Here is a 15,505-nt window from a genome sequence, read left to right as displayed (position 1 = left end):
CGCGCTCGGTTTGTCGTAGTGTGCGCGTGACTATGGCAAGTCGTTCTCTGGCGGCGAACTCGTGTGTCTGAGTTTGTCTGCTCGAACGTCGCGCTCTTTTCACCAGCTTTTCTCCGTCTCTCGCCACCACTTCACAGCAGCCCCCTGTCACCGCACCACCTCGTCAGAGGCTGCCCTCACTCCCACGACCCTCGACGCACACTCTCCAGCCTCTCCGTCACTCCCTCGCTCGATTTTGTGATGTCCGGTGATGGAAATATCGCGCGCTCGCTGCGCAAGCTGTGCCGGTAAGAATGGGAAGGCGCCCGTGTGAAGTCAGTCGGACGACCCGCGGCGACTGGCGGAAAGGAGTGGAAACCGTGCTCTTGTCTCTTCGCACGCGGCGGTGTGAGTTGTGGCAGTATCGCGCGCGTATCTGGCGATATCTGGGTGGTTTGAGGGTGGATGGAGAGGCGAGCGTGTTGGTGGATGTGCAGCGGCCTCTTCTTTGCGTTGCGGGATGCGGCTTTGTTAGCGCCTTGGCGGTGGCCCTTTCGGCTTGCAGCGAGACGTCGGCCAATGAGAGGGCGGTATGCCCTTGCTTGAGCCTCGATTCACTACACCTCACTCGAGTACCTCTATTCACCGCTGAGTCACATGCTGGACAGGAGTGAAGACGTGCGAGCTCGTTCCATAATGTCGGCGCAACCGCACCGATGACTCGACACGCCGTGACGGTACTCCCATCATGAACCTCCCACTCACGGACCCGTTGCTGCTGGCGCAAGATATTCCCGAGTCCCTCTCCGCTCGACTACGCAGCAGTGGGCAGGCAGTATGCATTCGCTTCTCGCACCGCGGTGACCTCCTAGCCAGCGGGACAGCCAAGGGGACTATTGCCATCTTCGACCTCGAGACCAATGGCGTCGCCCGCAAACTACAAGGCCACACCACCGGCCGCACAGTGCAGTCCCTGTCATGGGAGAAGAGTGGGCGCTACCTCCTCAGCAGCTCCATAGACTGGAAGGTCATTCTCTGGGACCTCAAAGACGGCAGCAGGGTGCGGGTATGCAATCTAGGCGCTCCAGTCTACATCGCAGAACTACATCCGCAGAACTGGCTGATGTGCGTCGCGGCGCTTTACGAATACCGTCCTGTGCTGGCCGACTTTACCGACGTCAAGCGGACGCACCAGCATGCTCTACCCAACCTCCCCAAACGCGGCGCGCACGAGGCTGAGGCGTCGGAAAAGGCTGATGCTAAGCACTTCACCACCGTCGCCGCCTTTACCCCCGGCGGCACGCACATCATCACCGGCACCACGAAAGGTTGGCTCAATCTGATCTCTACCTCTACACGGGAGACGGTCTACTCTACCCGCCTCTGCAGCAAACCCATCCTCCTCATCCGACTATCAAGCTCCGGCCGCGATCTCCTCGTCAACGCCTCCGACACCATCATCCGCACCATCAAACTCCCCGACCTCACCTCCCCCACCCTCTCCCCCGACAACATCAACCTCGAAGTCGAGCACAAGTTCCAAGACGTCGTCAACCGCCTCTCCTGGAACCACGTCGCCTTCTCCTCCAACGCCGACTACGTCATGGCTTCTACTCTCATGAACCACGACATCTACATCTGGGAGCGCGGGCACGGCTCGCTGGTCAAAATTCTGGAAGGCCCGAAGGAAGAGCTCGGAGCGGTGGAATGGCATCCTTCGCGACCGCTGGTGGCAGCGACTGGGGTGGAGAGTGGGAGGGTGTATGTCTGGGGCATCAACATGCCGCAGCGCTGGAGCGCGTTAGCACCAGACTTCGCCGAAGTAGAAGAAAACGTCGAATACATCGAGAAAGAAGACGAATTCGACATCCGCCCCGCCGAAGAACTCCAACAGCGTCGCTTAGACCAAGAGGACGAAGAGGTCGACGTCCTGACCGTGGATGAAGAGCAGATTGAGCGCGAGGGCGGCTTCAAGCAGGAGAGGGAAGACGAGTTCCGCATGCCAGTGCTGCTGGATATGGGGGAGAGCGATTCGGAGGATGAGATTGTGGCGATTGGGACGGGGCAGTTTCGGAGGAAGAGCACGGCGCAGGATGAGATGGGGTTTGAGGATGGGGAGGGGGAGGGGGCAGTGAGGGAGGGGGGAAGTGGACGGAAGAGACGGAGGGCGGATTGAGGGTGGTGCATGGACGGTATGATAAAGCGTCTCGCATTAGCGCTGGGCTAGCTGTCAAGATACGGAGGCGACGAGCGGACTGTGGGTTTGGGGGACGGCATAGCGGTGGCGTTAAGGGGAGGGGGAGGGATGAGATACCCATGCATTTGACGTCAAGGTCGATTTTGTTTTCATCATATTTTCCATTCGCATTTCCTACAGGTCTTAGTAAAGTACTGCTTATTGCTTTGCAGGGCTGCAGCACAATGGCCGTCGGAAGAACAAAGGGCGAAGAAGTCCGAAGCCTCTTGTGCTGTATACCGTCTCCGCATCCGGCAGTCAGTAAGTAACAAAGAACAAAGGCCTATACCACCTACTACGCGGTGGCTACACAATCGCAGCAGGTTTCTCACATCCACAACAGCCCGAAGGGAGCATTCGACATCCAGACTACCCAACCTGCCGGACATAGGATACGCAACCCAGACCGCACCAACACAACCCGCGCAAACAGGGCCAACCCACCCAACAACGCAACCGACACCCGCCACGCCCGCGCCTGGATCGCATGGCAACTCCGCAGAGGGGGACGGACACTCGCTGACATCATGGCCGACTGGCGGGGCGCAAACACGAGGACTTTAGGCTTTCGGGCGAGGCAGGCATATGCTGCTAACCAGTTGGTGGGTCTTGACAGGGAGTTGCATCGGACAGGTGGGCAGGGCCAGGCGGCGGCAGGGAATGCCGGTGGTCAGGCGCCGGCGGCGGCGGGAAATGCGGGCAACGCAGCTGGGGCGGGTCAGGGCGCTGGTCAGGGCGCAGCGGCGGTTGCCGGGAATGCTCAAGGAAATGCTGGAGGTCCGGCTGCTCAAGGAGGGGCGGCAGCAGCAGCTGGGAACGCTCAGGCAAGTGCCGGAGGGCGGGCGAACGCTGGAGCGCTGGTTCAACTCGCTGGTGCGGCGTTGGACGTAGCGGATGCCAATGCCCAGGGAAATGCTGCAGGTCAAGCCAATGCTGCAGCGGATCCCGCTCAGTAGGCTCCTCCGGCAACCATTCCTGCGATCATGGTGACGCCTGCCGGTCCGCTCAGTACACCGACTGCCTCATCGTTATCGTCGCCCGCCGCACCACAAGGTCCTGGTCCGAATGCACCTGGTCCATCCCAGGGCTCAGCCGGCGGACAACAGCAGCAAGGACCTCTCCCACCGGGTGTTAACTATGGCGATTTCGTCAACTCCAAGTACCTGCCATATGGCGAAGCGGAAGAGAGTAGACTCAAAACGTTGTTTTACCTGCTTCCGGAGGGCTGGCCGCACGAAATCTATCCGGGGGGCCAAGCGTGGATCCCCACACAGATAGGAGAAGGCGGAGGCGGGATCGCACACCTTTGGCTGAAGTATCGAGACGGGAAGATTGTTGATCGGACGGTGGTTAAGACGGTACTGATGAGCCAGCATACGCGGACGAAATGGACGAATTGGTGGGGGAATCCGAGAGATCGGACTACGAAGAGGGTTCCGATGGAGGTAAAGGTGGCAAGTACCTACGTCTGTTGCCGAGAGAAATACCTCCTCGCTGACTGCTATCAAAGATGGAGCTCCTGAGGGACAGACCGGGCTCCGCCAAAGTCGTGCACTCCAGAGCACATCACGTCGACGACGAGGGACGGTTCTACAAGCTATGTGAGTCTGCCAGGCAAACGTACCATCTTGCACACCCTGCTAATGCGAGGATCAACAGACATGAACTATTGCTTGTACGGCGATCTCTTCCAAGTTATCGGCATTGGGTACGGCTGTCATTCCCCAGAAGATGTGCCGATTCCAGAGGCAGTAATCTGGATGATCTTCAAAGACCTGACGGAGGCGTGCCTGCTGCTCGAATATGGCGACGCTACAGCTAAGACCGGAGTGCCGGACTGGACTCCTATCGTGCACCGAGATCTCAAGGTCGACAATATTGTCATTGATCAGCCTAATCCTGATGCAGACGACTTCCCAGCCTTCCCTACAGCCCGCACGATGGATTTCGGGTTCGCCGTGATGACCGACAAAGATGATCCGGAGAATCCGATAGCATACGAGTGTCAGGGGACGGCGGGCTGGTATGCACCTGAACAGCATCACTGGTTGCATCATCAGCATCTGTACAAGTTCCCCAGGCCGGAGGATAAGATGCAACTGACGCAGGCTACAAACGTATGGGTAAGTGCACGTTAGGACAGCAACTACTGTGACCGCCTTGTAGGCAAACCAACGGTACTTCGGCTAACCCTCTCGTCTTTGCAGGGATTGGGAGCCGTTGTCCTACGGTTGATGAATCAAGATTGCCTCCCCGACGCACACCTCTTCTCAACGCCCGAGCCAGAGCACATTACTGTGGACCCATATGTCGCGCCTCGCTATTCGAAGGAGCTCAGGGACCTCGTCGAGCATTGTACGCAGTACTTTCCGAAAGACCGGCCTACTCTGCTTGATCTGAAGGCCAGCATTGATCGATATACGACCCCCGGTACGGCGGATGACGGGGCGAGCGGGATGAGAACGAATCCGAATGTGCCGGCAGATCCGGCTTTTCAGTTTAGGCATATGAAGGACGGGTATAAGCTGCAATTGAGTGGGTAGATGGGTGATGTGCACGGATGGTGAGGTGGCAAGAATGGTAGAAGCTGCGGATGGGGAAATTGAAGGTCTGTGGCAGTGGACGGGTATGATGAAGAACATATCGCCCTCTCGGGCTGTTTTTCCGGCGGCACTCAGGTATCGGGAGGAGAGGTACAGGCTTGGATCGGCTGGTTGGACACGAGAATGCACAATGGAACAAAGAAATCACTTATCCGGTCTCTCTCGACGTCTTTGCCGTGGCTGCATCCGGAGGCAAGCTGGTGAGTACAAAGACACACTACTCAACCTCGAGAGAGGAGGCCTTTTCACATCTCACCCTGGCTTCTCCGCAACACTTCAATCATTGAAAACTACCCTACTGCCATCCGCCATGGATACTACCACAGACGGCGCCATCGCCTGGATCAACTGGAAGCTCCGTACGACAGGCAGAACCCGCCAGGACTTGGAGAATGATTGGGCGAACATGAACGGTAGATCCGCCGGGGGAAGAGCCGCAGCTGCTTACCGCGTGAATCGCGCAGCTGGGCTTGAAAGGACTGGCGTCCCTCTTGGTGGTGTTCCGGTCGCTGGTGGTCAAGGGGCGACCGGGGTCGCAGGTGCGAACGTCATTCAAACTGGTGCATTACCTGCTGCAAATGCCCAAGCAAATGCCCAAGGGACGGCCGTGGGTGCAGTTGCGAACGCTCTTCAAACTAATGCACTACCGGCTGCGAACGCCCAAGCAGATGCCCAGGCGAATGCCCAAGCCAACGGACAAGCCAACCCACACCCAATAGCAGATGCGGCTCCTCAAGCAAGTGCAAATGCAGCACCGTCGCCGGCCGCGCCTAGTTACTCGCCGAGTTCCCGTCCCATTGTCCCTGCACCGGGTCCCGGTGACAATGGAGACAACCGTGAAGCAGCTAATCAACCAGCGCCCAAAACCACACTCAGACGCAAGTTCAAGGGCACGCCGAAGGCCGCTGCAGACCCAAACGATATGTTCATTCGGGAGGACCGAGCAAGCGAAAAGCCTCGGGACACGCGAAAAGCAGCTATTCCCACAGACAAGCTAGGATGGCCAGACACGGTCCTCCTCGAGCCAGCTACATGGGTGCCTACATTCATTGGCAAAGGTGGAAACGGCTCCGCGCACCTCTGGCGCAAGGTTGGCAGCGATGAACTTGTGGTTGATCGTGTCATTTGCAAAACAGTCATCATGAATCATTACGAGTGGGCCATGTGGCCAAACTGGTACGGCAACCCTAGGGATCGTTCTCAAGCGAGGAAGATCATGGAGATCAAAGTTGTAAGCTCTTGCCCCAGTTTGAATATGTTACTATCTCGTAGCTGACCTTTGAGCCCAGATGGAGCTTTTGAAGGGCAAGCCGGGTTCAGATAAGGTCGTCAGGCTGCGAGCAAGCCATGTCCAGACGAACGAAACCTGGTACAAGCTTTACATGGACTATTGTCCGTTCGGCGATTTGGCTGAGGCCATTTGTGAACCCGAATATGGCGACCCGGGACCACATCATCTGGTTCCTATCCCCGAGGTAGGTTTAATGACTCAGCCCTGCAACTTCGAAGACTTGCTGATGGTTGGTGTTTCGCCGATTGCAGCCAGCCCTATGGTCAATCCTCCACGATCTGACCGAAGCATTCCTGCTGCTCGAATTCGGCGATGCGGGGGCCACGTCACCCATAGCGGGATGGGAAGCAATCGTTCACAGAGATGTGAAGACAAGCAACGCCTTCATCGACCGACATGCACCAGAAAATGACGACTGGAAAGCCTATCCAACGATCCGAGTCGGAGACTACGGCAACGCTGTGATGACTGATGCTGGTGGCCCAGGAAATCGTAAGTGTAACCGGTAAAAGGGTACCGCTGGTCTTACACACTGTCTCAAGACGAGTAGTGCCCTGACAGTACCTGCTGCCCATTCCCGGTGTGTTGATACATGCTAACCTTTATACAGCGATGAGCTTTAATATTCGACACGGCACCAGAGGTTTCCGTGCCCCTGAGCAGGCAAGGATGATCCATGTGGAGCAGTTGTACACGATGATTAGACCGGATCCAATGCAACTGACATCAGCAACGAACGTTTGGGCGAGTACACCCGTTGGCCGCAGTGTGAATGCACGGCGATCAGGCGTCGAGATAAGAGACCCATGCTAACAGTCTTACAGGGCATCGGCGCCTGCCTCATCCGCCTCATGAACCAGGAGTACGACACCAAACAGCCAGAATTCATAAAGCCGCATCCAGTCCATCTCATCGTCAATGTCGACAAGCGCCAGGAGTACTCCGCCGACCTGATCAACCTCGTCGAAAGCTGCACCCGCTACTTCCCTGAAAATCGCATCAAACTTCTAGAGCTGAGGCAACAGATTGATTATTTCACCACTCCCGGCGATCCAAACGACAGGGCGTCAGGTATGAGGAGCCATGCTCCGGTGGGTCCTGAACACCGTTTTGCTTTCCAGCATCAGGAAGACATGTATCAGCTTGGCATGGCCATGTCTGAGGACGAAGCGTCGTCAGACGACGAGAATGGTCAAGAAGGCGGTCAAGATGATGGCCAAGACGATGGCCAAGACGATGGTCAAGACGATGGTCAAGACGATGGTGAAGAAGACGGTGAAGAAGATGGTGAAGAAGATGGTGAGGAAGATTAATTAGTGGTATGGTGAAGAAGATGGCCGGGAGTACTACAGTGGTTCGGCCGAAAAGCGAGCAGAGGTACGAAGCCCACTGCAGATCCTTCTGGGACGATGAAATTTACGATTTCCATCGAGAGGTCTTTTTGTTTCTTTTACTCGACAATCACACTTTGAGCACAGTGGGTAACAAAAAACAACGCCCTTGCGGCAGAAGATCCTGAATTCCGCATCCGTCAGCAAGCAATAGCAACAAAGGAGAACAGTCAGGTCCGCCTGGCCCATCCGTACACTACCTTCGCCAGCCATGAAGACAGAAGACTGTCTCATTACCATCTTTCTTGGTCTGCCCACTCAGTAACGAACCATGGCACCCAAAGGCGATACTCTCGGCCGCAGGGTCTGGATCAACTGGCAACTCCGTGTGGACGCCACTACGACTAGACAACAGCTGATACGGAGGTGGACTCCTCAGTCAGTGGGAAACAAGAGGACGAATGCGACGAATGCTTTCGCGGCAAATAGAGCAGATGGCCTAGATGCAGAGGGCAATCCTCCTCCGCCTCCACCTCCTGCTGCCCTTCTCCCGCAACAAGCGCAAATACAAGCACAACCTCACCCACAAGCACAAACACAACATCAGCCCGCTCCTGGACATTCTGCTGCGGGCCCTAACCTTCACCAATCTGCGCAGGCCGTAGCGGCGTAAGTAGAAGACGGAAATGGTTCACCGGGAGATGCATCGAGTGGCAATGCTGGAGAGCGATCAGATCCCGAAGCGCAAGCTAGTCCGGACGAAGAGCCTGCTGAACTCCCTCCTCGGGGCCACTTTGTTCCAAAGGGACCCATTGGTGGTGCTGATGATCCTCAGGCGGTGCAAAGATCAGACGAAGAAGAACCGGAAGGGGAGCAAAGAAGTAGTGATCGCCAAGGTGGTGGTGATGCTGACGATGGAGATTTGCTGACTCGCCAATGCAGGATAGCGAAATGCCTGGGCTTGGTCCTAATCAAGGTGTCCTGAAACAGTATCGAAAGGCCGGCTCCTCCATCGACCCCTCAGTGCGCGGAGCCATCGCCAAGAACAAAAGAGGCTGACCCACCGAGCAGCTTGGAGAAGCGAGCGAATGGACAGCTGTTCGCCAACCCGTCGGAGAGGGAGGTGGTGGCACGGCAATGCTGTGGCTGAGACAACGAAACGGTGTGGTCGTTGACCGTGTTGTTGTAAAACCCTGCTTCATGGATCAAGACGACTGGACTCGCTGGACGAATTGGTACGGCGATCCAAATCACCCGGCCAACAGAAAGCTAATGTAGCTTCACATCATGGACGCATTGAAAGAAAAGCAAGGATCCGCGAAGTGTATGAGTTCGCGAGCGGACCACGTCGAAGACCAGGCGCTCTGGTACAGAGTCTACATGAGGTGGTGCCCCCACGAGACACTCCAGTATCTGATCTCTAGCGATGATCTCCATCGCAAAGGAAGTCCGAGGGTCCCAGAAGCGGCTTTGTTGAGCTTCTTCAACGATATGATAGAAGCCTGTCTCGTTCTTGAGTTCGGCGACGCAACCGCGGTTGCAAAGCTCACGGGCTGGAAATCCTTCGTCCACCGCAACATCAAGCCAAACAATATCTTCCTCGATAGTCCAGAGGAAAGCCCGAGGTTCCCAGAATATCCCAAAGCCGTTCTTGGTGATTTTGGAATTGCTGTCATGACGGATAAAATGGACCCTAATAATCTCAAGTGCAACCGGTATCCTCTCAGACATTGTCTCAAGAGTAGTGATCATGAATTTACCCGCTCCGATTTTTCCAAGTATCGTTGAGACTTGCTAACCCTTATACCAGCGATTTGCTACAATGATAATGCAGGTACACCTGGCTGGAAAGCACCGGAGATGATCAGGCAAATCCACAAGACTTCACTGAGCAGATTGGACCTGCCACGCATCAACAGACCGGAAATGAAATTGGGGGGCGCCTGCAACGTCTGGTAAGCAGTAAAAGGACTCAATGCCGGTACATCTGGTGGCTCAGTCAGATCCAAAGCATTGCTTCTACGCGGGTAACAATCGAGCTAACAGTATCGGTTCCTAGGGGCGTCAGCGCAATCATGACAAGACTGATGAACCAAGACACAGCCAACTGGAAGAAGGAGCATGCTCTTCATGACCACTACGCCAGCGCAGAGGCAAGTCGTCCAGTGCAGCTTGATGAAAAGACTGAAGGATTCTATTCACGTCAGCTCCGAGAGCTAGTCAATAGCTGCACTGCATACCTCCCTCACGATCGACCAACCCTGGTAGAGCTCAGGAGGGAGATACAAAAGTGTACACAGCCCGGCTCCGTGCACGACCGCGCAAATGGCATGAGGACTCATGTCGGCAATCTTGCCCAATGGGACTTGCTACAGTATTACAAGGATGAGTACAAGCTTAACATGGCATATAGCAGGGGATGAGCTTGGACGTTACCGCTTCTCATGGGATGGGTCAAGCATCGATTCTGTGTTGCTAAAGCGGAATTTCGGACCTTTCTTTGGTGGCGTTCATTTGTGAGAGAATGTTGTTCGATGCGGTGACGAGGTAGCTCATGAACTCATTGACAGCTTTCTTGCCTGCTCCCAAACCAAACCCATGCATCGTAGCTTCCTTCTCGACATTACAAACCAGGCTCTGATGTCGTTGGAGTTCTGCATGATGAGCCTTCACCGGCTTCGAAAAGATGAATTTCACGACCGTCCTGTGTTGTCAGAGAGAAGTGAGGTTAGAATCAAAGAAGCGCCTGAGGAGGTAGCTCTCGCCTGTCTCGCCTGTCTTTAGGTGAGGTCGAAAAGCTCTCCGTCATTGGCGCCACCAACACGTCTTCCCAGACGCGTTTCATTTTCATTTAACACACTTCCACAGATATGTCGTCGCCGTTGACAGCAAAGCGGCGCAAGCTCAACGAGACATCAAGAACACTTGCGAAACCGTTCGTCTCCCCACTGAGGACCTCAAAGCCGGACACAGCACCGCTCAAGCCGAGCCACAATGCGGCCAACATCCAGTCATACCAACCGAGCACGCTTGCCCATACTGTGAACTCCTCGACACCTTCAGAATCCAAAACCAAGGCACCCTCACGTTCGTTCCAGACGCCCGCAAGATCAGCACCCGTCCGCAAAACCGCAGCCTTCACCACATCTACCGGCCGCAACAGAGATCCGGCCGAGCAAGCAGCGCAACGGGCCAACACCTCCCTCGAACTCCAGATCCGCAACATCCGCAACGAGATCGACACCCTCAACCAAGCCATCCGCCTCACCAGCTCCACCACCGACGCCGAGCTAGAAGAGCTCACTCAGAAATGGAAGCTCGCGACGCAGACGGCGGCAGAAGAGCTGTTTGGCACTGTCAAAGAGCGCGTCTGCCGGATGGGAGGCGTGCAGGCGTGGAGGGAGAGCGAGAACAAGAAGGCGGACAAGATGAATGAGTGGTCGCAGCAGGATGAGGGCAAGGAAGACGATGATGCGGATTGTGAGTTTGATGAGGACGGTGAGGAGTTGCCGGAGGAGGAGGCGGAGTGGCGGAAGAAGGAGAAGGCGAGGATGAGGCAGGAGGCGCAGGATGCTATGGAAGATGCTGGGGGTGGTGACGAGGTGGAGGAGATGGGGCGGGAGAAGCAGGTCTGGCAGGAGGACGGGAAAGAAGACGATGTCTGTCTGGCATTGCATTCGCATGAGTGACTGAATGCTAACAGTGCTATAGGACTTCACGGTGGACATGATGTTGCGCTCGCTGCATATCGATTTAAGCGTGATCGGATGGGACACTCAAGCTCAGCGGTGGGTCTCTTGATCGTGCTGCATGCGGCGTCCAAACCCCACGAATAAGCTCCAATACGCACTTTGCTACGACTATGACGACCTCGCATGGCTATGATATACGAACGAGATACCCAAAGATGAACGGCGATGGAATATCGTTGCTGCTTTCACATGGTTACGAAATGATTGGCTGATGTCAACGCCAAGCGGGCTTCAAGCTCACTTTCGACCTCACCTTTCACATGTTTCCGTTGCTTGACACGCGCAATGCCGCGGCCTTGATAGCTTCTGTATCTATACCAATCTCAAAGTCAGGTAAAGGCTAGTGCTAGTCCGCTCTTCACATCATGCTGCCATAGTCGTCTCACAACATGGCCTCCCCACCACCAGGCGGCTTCATCCTCTCCCCCCCACCATCCTCCATCGGCTCATCCTCCCTTCAGCACGGCGCGGCCTCCCTCCCCCATCCGCGCAACTCGCCCCTCCGACCCGGCGGCACCAAAGAATCCACCTTCATCCGCTACGCCGACACCCGCCTCCTCCACATCCAGCGCCGCTTCGCCAAACGCACCACCCTCTCGCACCCCAACTTGAGCGACGAAGGCCGCGAGAACGCAGACGCATGGGGAGATGTGAAGGGCTACACGAGCATGAAAGAGGCGTGTCGCGATATCGCGGATCTGGCGTCGGTCGTCTGGGTGTCTGGGACGCCGTCGTTGCAAGTGCCGTATTTGCTGAATCTGGGGCTGTTGCTGAGTTCAGTGATTGCGGCTATGCCTCCGAGTCCTAAAGCGCTGTTTAGACTGCTGGGGATGTTGGACCGGGCGTTCGCCGGGTTGTTGCAGGGACGCGATGTTGAGACGGGCGAGGCGCTGCCGGGGTTGGAGGCGGGGAGGAGGGGGGTGAGTGGGACGGAGAAGGTGAGGGTTAGGAGTTTGGTTGAGAGGACTCGAGTTGGGGTTGTGGAGGCTTTTAAGAGGGGAGAGTTTGAGGAGGAGGAAGATGAGATGGAGGTTGATGAGGATGATGGCTTGGTATTGGAGGGCGATGCGATGGAAGAGGAAGAGGAGAGCTGGGATATGTTGATTGCGAAGGTCTATGATCGGACTGTGGTGGAATTGGGAGATAGTTTGGAAGGACCAAGTATTGGCATCATTACGGAGGGGAGGGGGTAGGCAGAAGAGGGTGCTGCTAGATTATTAAAGCACAGCTCAGCGGCGAGGCTGTGGAGTCTGGCCGAGGAATGACGGAAGAAGAAGGGGTTTCGGCGGCTGCTAATGAAGATGCAACCCTTACGCCATCCTGTTGCCAGAAGTGAGTGAAGTGCCTGTCCAGCGACATGTGATCGAGCTAATGTACAGCAGTCCCGACTCAACTCCAGAAAGCTGGTAGTTTGAGGGATGCAATATCGTGTTCTTCGATCTCATGGCTTATGCAAGTCGATGCTCAGTGAGAGGAGAAGACGTGCTGGTTGCGTCCGGAGGACATTTGCGAGGTCGCCCCTCGCTCCTTCCTCATGGAGTGTTATGAGACTGCCAAGAAACTCAAACATTAGACCCTTGTGTCACCGCACAAAGCCCGTCTGGCTCCTCAGCAACCGAAACAACAACACAGCGCACTCATCGCGTTTTTGCTTGCTGGTTCATGTTCGCGTTCTCGTTGTAACGCTCTCTCACTATCGCTCGTTGCAAACATCTTACCACACAAGACGACCCGGATCGGGTGAAACGGCACCATGCCGACCTACTATGCGCGCGGCGTCAAGGCCACTCTGGCGACCTGTGACCTGCACCCTACGCTGACGAATGATGTGAAGTTAACGATGGGCGCAGCATGCCGCCAAGAGAACGAGAGAGTCCAGAAGATCTTTTCCGACGCGAAGGAGAACGCGAAGTTGGACGAGCTTCCGGTCGGCGAGGATGGGAGTGCGCAGGGCATTGTGCAGTTCACTGGCGTGAACGAGGACATGCCGATGTATGTCGTTGAAGCAGGTAAGAATGTTCGACAGACGTGGGTGGATGGCAACGGCAGCGGCGGCAGCGGCGGTGGTACGGTGGACGGCATGGTGGATGGCAGCGGCAGCGGCACGGTGGATAGCATGGTGGATGGCAGCGGTGGCAATGGCATGATGGACTGGGTGGCGGAAGAGACTAACCAGCAGAATCCCTTCTTCGGCATGAGCGACGACTCCACGCTGACCTCGCTCGGAGAGATGCCTGAGCCTTATGGCTTGGGCATGCTGGATGATTACGGTTATCCCACCGCCTACCAAGCTTCACCATACGATTTGGCTCAGCCCGACGATGAGCAGACGCTTGTCGACACGCTCACTTCACCAACCAACAACGCGGCCGAGCGAGGCTTGATTCTGGACATTGACCTGTCGTACGACTCTTTCCTCCCCGCACTGGTCGCTGGCAGGAGGGCTGGGACTACCGAATGCAAGGACCTGAAGGTCGAAGTCTTCCTCAACGGCGAGCTCGTAGAGGTCAGATACCTACCAGGCCGCAATGCGAAGACCGCGAAGCTCCAAGAGAGTGTTCGCTGCACAGGCACTAGAGTGCACCGGCAACTTGAGAAACCATGGGTGTACAAGGACGGTCTGGCCTCTGCTGCACCTGCGTACGAGGCGACGACACGTTGGGACGCCATCTCAAGAGCACTTGCCAATGAGGCTGAGTTCCGGGGTCGCGATAGCCTTGGTTACATGCCACCCTCCGCCGAATTCTTGGATGCTTTGGCTGCGGTTCAGCTGCCGCCAAGATGCCAGTCACATCACGGATTCGCGATCATCGACGTCGTCGTCACAGCAGGACGTGGCAGCAAGTATGGTGCAGACACAGCGTACATCCTGGTTCCAACCAGACTTGACGACTTCGACTACAACACGGTCTGTATGAACACGGCTCCTGGACGGGGCTCGGCCTTGCCAGAACACTGCCTCGGCAGCATGACAGATCAGACATTCGAAGAATATCTCCAGCAGAGCTCTCCAGAGGTATAATACCAATGTGCAAAGTCCCACCATCTCCAATACGTCCGCTAACTCTTTTACCCTTTTGTTCGTAGGTCCCACTCCGTCAAGCGCGCATGGCGCAGATGTTCTCCCCATCACCGCCGAAGAAGACCACGAACGAGCTCGCGAAAGAACTCGGGCTGGATGAATCTCCCGACAAGGTCCTTTTCGATGGCTACGAGAAGACGAGTGGACGTGTCGGCCACGGCGGTCGGACGCTCAAGCAGATCCTAGGCGCTGTCGGAAAGATGAGCCCAGCTAATCAAGCTAGACAAATGGCGAAGCTGAAGGCCGATCTAGGCACCAAGGGCACTTCGCCAGGCACCACTGATGACGGAGAGCGCAAGAAGAAGAAGAAGACGAAGCTTGATCACAACATCGACCCGCAGCTCTCGTCGCCATCCGCAGCCCAACCACAAGCACTCGTCATCAGTGCTGACCCGTTCGTTGACAACGACGCCACGATTGCGATGGAAAACAAGACCATCCGTCCGGTGGAGTTGTTCAGGGAGTGGCCACAGCAGTTCCAAGCTCCTCCCGCACCCATGTACACGCAGCACGCTGAGGCCCTCGCGGCCAACCCAGATGCCGTTCTCGCACAGACCCGCATCGACATGGCTTTGGACGCTGGGGCTGCCTCGGACGGAGCTCTGATGCGTCGCATCGCCGCCTCTTCGCCTTCCAAGACCCCTCAGCGCAACGTCACCGCTTCTGCGCTTTCGCACTCTCCAACCGGTACGCCAGTTAAGCCGCAATCGCGCTCCAAGCCGTCGAAGACACCAAGCACCAACAGGACGCCCAAGAAAGCCACCTCAGCTTTCAAAGCCTCCCTGGCGCCCAAGACGCCCACGCCGAAGCGCAGCCGCGGCCTCCTCGACCGCCCAGACTCCCCCTTCTCCACCAATCGCAAGGCTGCTCGCACCACGACACCGGGCTCCGGACGCTCTGTTTGTGGCGCTAACAGGACGGCCAGCAAGTGGAAGCCCAGCGAGGAAGAGTGGACGGACACGGTGCAGAAGTTCAAGGCGCCGGAGATGCATGAGGCGAGTTGTGTGACGTATGCGGAGGACAAGGAGGCGCAGAGGCAGATTGGGAAGGCAAGGGCGGGGACGTTCAAGGAGGAGAGTGTGTTGGTTGGGATGAGGTTCATTCTCGTGTAAGATGGAGGCGATGTTCAGTCTATGACGGCGAGCTTGAATGATGGAATGGAGGTGGTTTTTCGTCGAAACGAGCGAGCGCCGGAGTTGTAGGAAACGGTTGACACAGCATTGAGCCAGGA

The 15,505-nt window shown here is 56.3% G+C and overlaps 8 protein-coding genes across 8 annotated transcripts; all 8 read left to right on the top strand.

The window, feature by feature from the left end:
* Positions 1-727: 727 nt before the first annotated feature.
* Positions 728-2,155, top strand: SWD1 (chromatin binding protein; the record flags this gene model as incomplete). The annotated part of the gene is made up of 1 exon (XM_064801331.1): positions 728-2,155. One exon carries the CDS (start codon positions 728-730, stop codon positions 2,153-2,155), a length of 1,428 nt encoding a protein of 475 aa, XP_064659961.1.
* A 245-nt stretch (positions 2,156-2,400) lies between these two features.
* On the top strand, positions 2,401-3,171 carry LTR77_004076 (uncharacterized protein; the record flags this gene model as incomplete). Its single annotated transcript, XM_064801330.1, has 2 exons — positions 2,401-2,472; positions 2,497-3,171. 2 exons carry the CDS (start codon positions 2,401-2,403, stop codon positions 3,169-3,171), a joined length of 747 nt encoding a protein of 248 aa, XP_064659960.1.
* A 27-nt stretch (positions 3,172-3,198) lies between these two features.
* Positions 3,199-4,758, top strand: LTR77_004075 (uncharacterized protein; the record flags this gene model as incomplete). Its single annotated transcript, XM_064801329.1, has 4 exons — positions 3,199-3,660; positions 3,726-3,816; positions 3,875-4,338; positions 4,423-4,758. 4 exons carry the CDS (start codon positions 3,199-3,201, stop codon positions 4,756-4,758), a joined length of 1,353 nt encoding a protein of 450 aa, XP_064659959.1.
* Positions 4,759-5,128: 370 nt separating this feature from the next.
* LTR77_004074 (uncharacterized protein) lies at positions 5,129-7,422 on the top strand (the record flags this gene model as incomplete). Its single annotated transcript, XM_064801328.1, has 5 exons — positions 5,129-6,049; positions 6,108-6,293; positions 6,361-6,601; positions 6,720-6,877; positions 6,934-7,422. 5 exons carry the CDS (start codon positions 5,129-5,131, stop codon positions 7,420-7,422), a joined length of 1,995 nt encoding a protein of 664 aa, XP_064659958.1.
* Positions 7,423-8,727: 1,305 nt separating this feature from the next.
* LTR77_004073 (uncharacterized protein) lies at positions 8,728-9,863 on the top strand (the record flags this gene model as incomplete). Its single annotated transcript, XM_064801327.1, has 3 exons — positions 8,728-9,184; positions 9,251-9,395; positions 9,500-9,863. The coding sequence occupies 3 exons, from the start codon at positions 8,728-8,730 to the stop codon at positions 9,861-9,863; spliced, it is 966 nt and encodes a 321-aa protein (XP_064659957.1).
* A 447-nt stretch (positions 9,864-10,310) lies between these two features.
* On the top strand, positions 10,311-11,241 carry LTR77_004072 (uncharacterized protein; the record flags this gene model as incomplete). Its single annotated transcript, XM_064801326.1, has 2 exons — positions 10,311-11,099; positions 11,152-11,241. 2 exons carry the CDS (start codon positions 10,311-10,313, stop codon positions 11,239-11,241), a joined length of 879 nt encoding a protein of 292 aa, XP_064659956.1.
* A 340-nt stretch (positions 11,242-11,581) lies between these two features.
* On the top strand, positions 11,582-12,385 carry LTR77_004071 (uncharacterized protein; the record flags this gene model as incomplete). Its single annotated transcript, XM_064801325.1, has 1 exon — positions 11,582-12,385. One exon carries the CDS (start codon positions 11,582-11,584, stop codon positions 12,383-12,385), a length of 804 nt encoding a protein of 267 aa, XP_064659955.1.
* A 560-nt stretch (positions 12,386-12,945) lies between these two features.
* LTR77_004070 (uncharacterized protein) lies at positions 12,946-15,386 on the top strand (the record flags this gene model as incomplete). The annotated part of the gene is made up of 2 exons (XM_064801324.1): positions 12,946-14,208; positions 14,280-15,386. 2 exons carry the CDS (start codon positions 12,946-12,948, stop codon positions 15,384-15,386), a joined length of 2,370 nt encoding a protein of 789 aa, XP_064659954.1.
* Between the last annotated feature and the right edge of the window lie 119 nt (positions 15,387-15,505).

Source organism: Saxophila tyrrhenica, assembly GCF_035928015.1.
Source record: "Saxophila tyrrhenica strain CCFEE 5935 chromosome Unknown scaffold_6, whole genome shotgun sequence".
NCBI classification, from domain to species: Eukaryota; Fungi; Ascomycota; class Dothideomycetes; order Mycosphaerellales; family Extremaceae; genus Saxophila; species Saxophila tyrrhenica.
The sequence above is the reverse complement of the archived record's forward strand: the minus strand, read 5'-3'. Positions and strand labels throughout refer to the sequence as shown.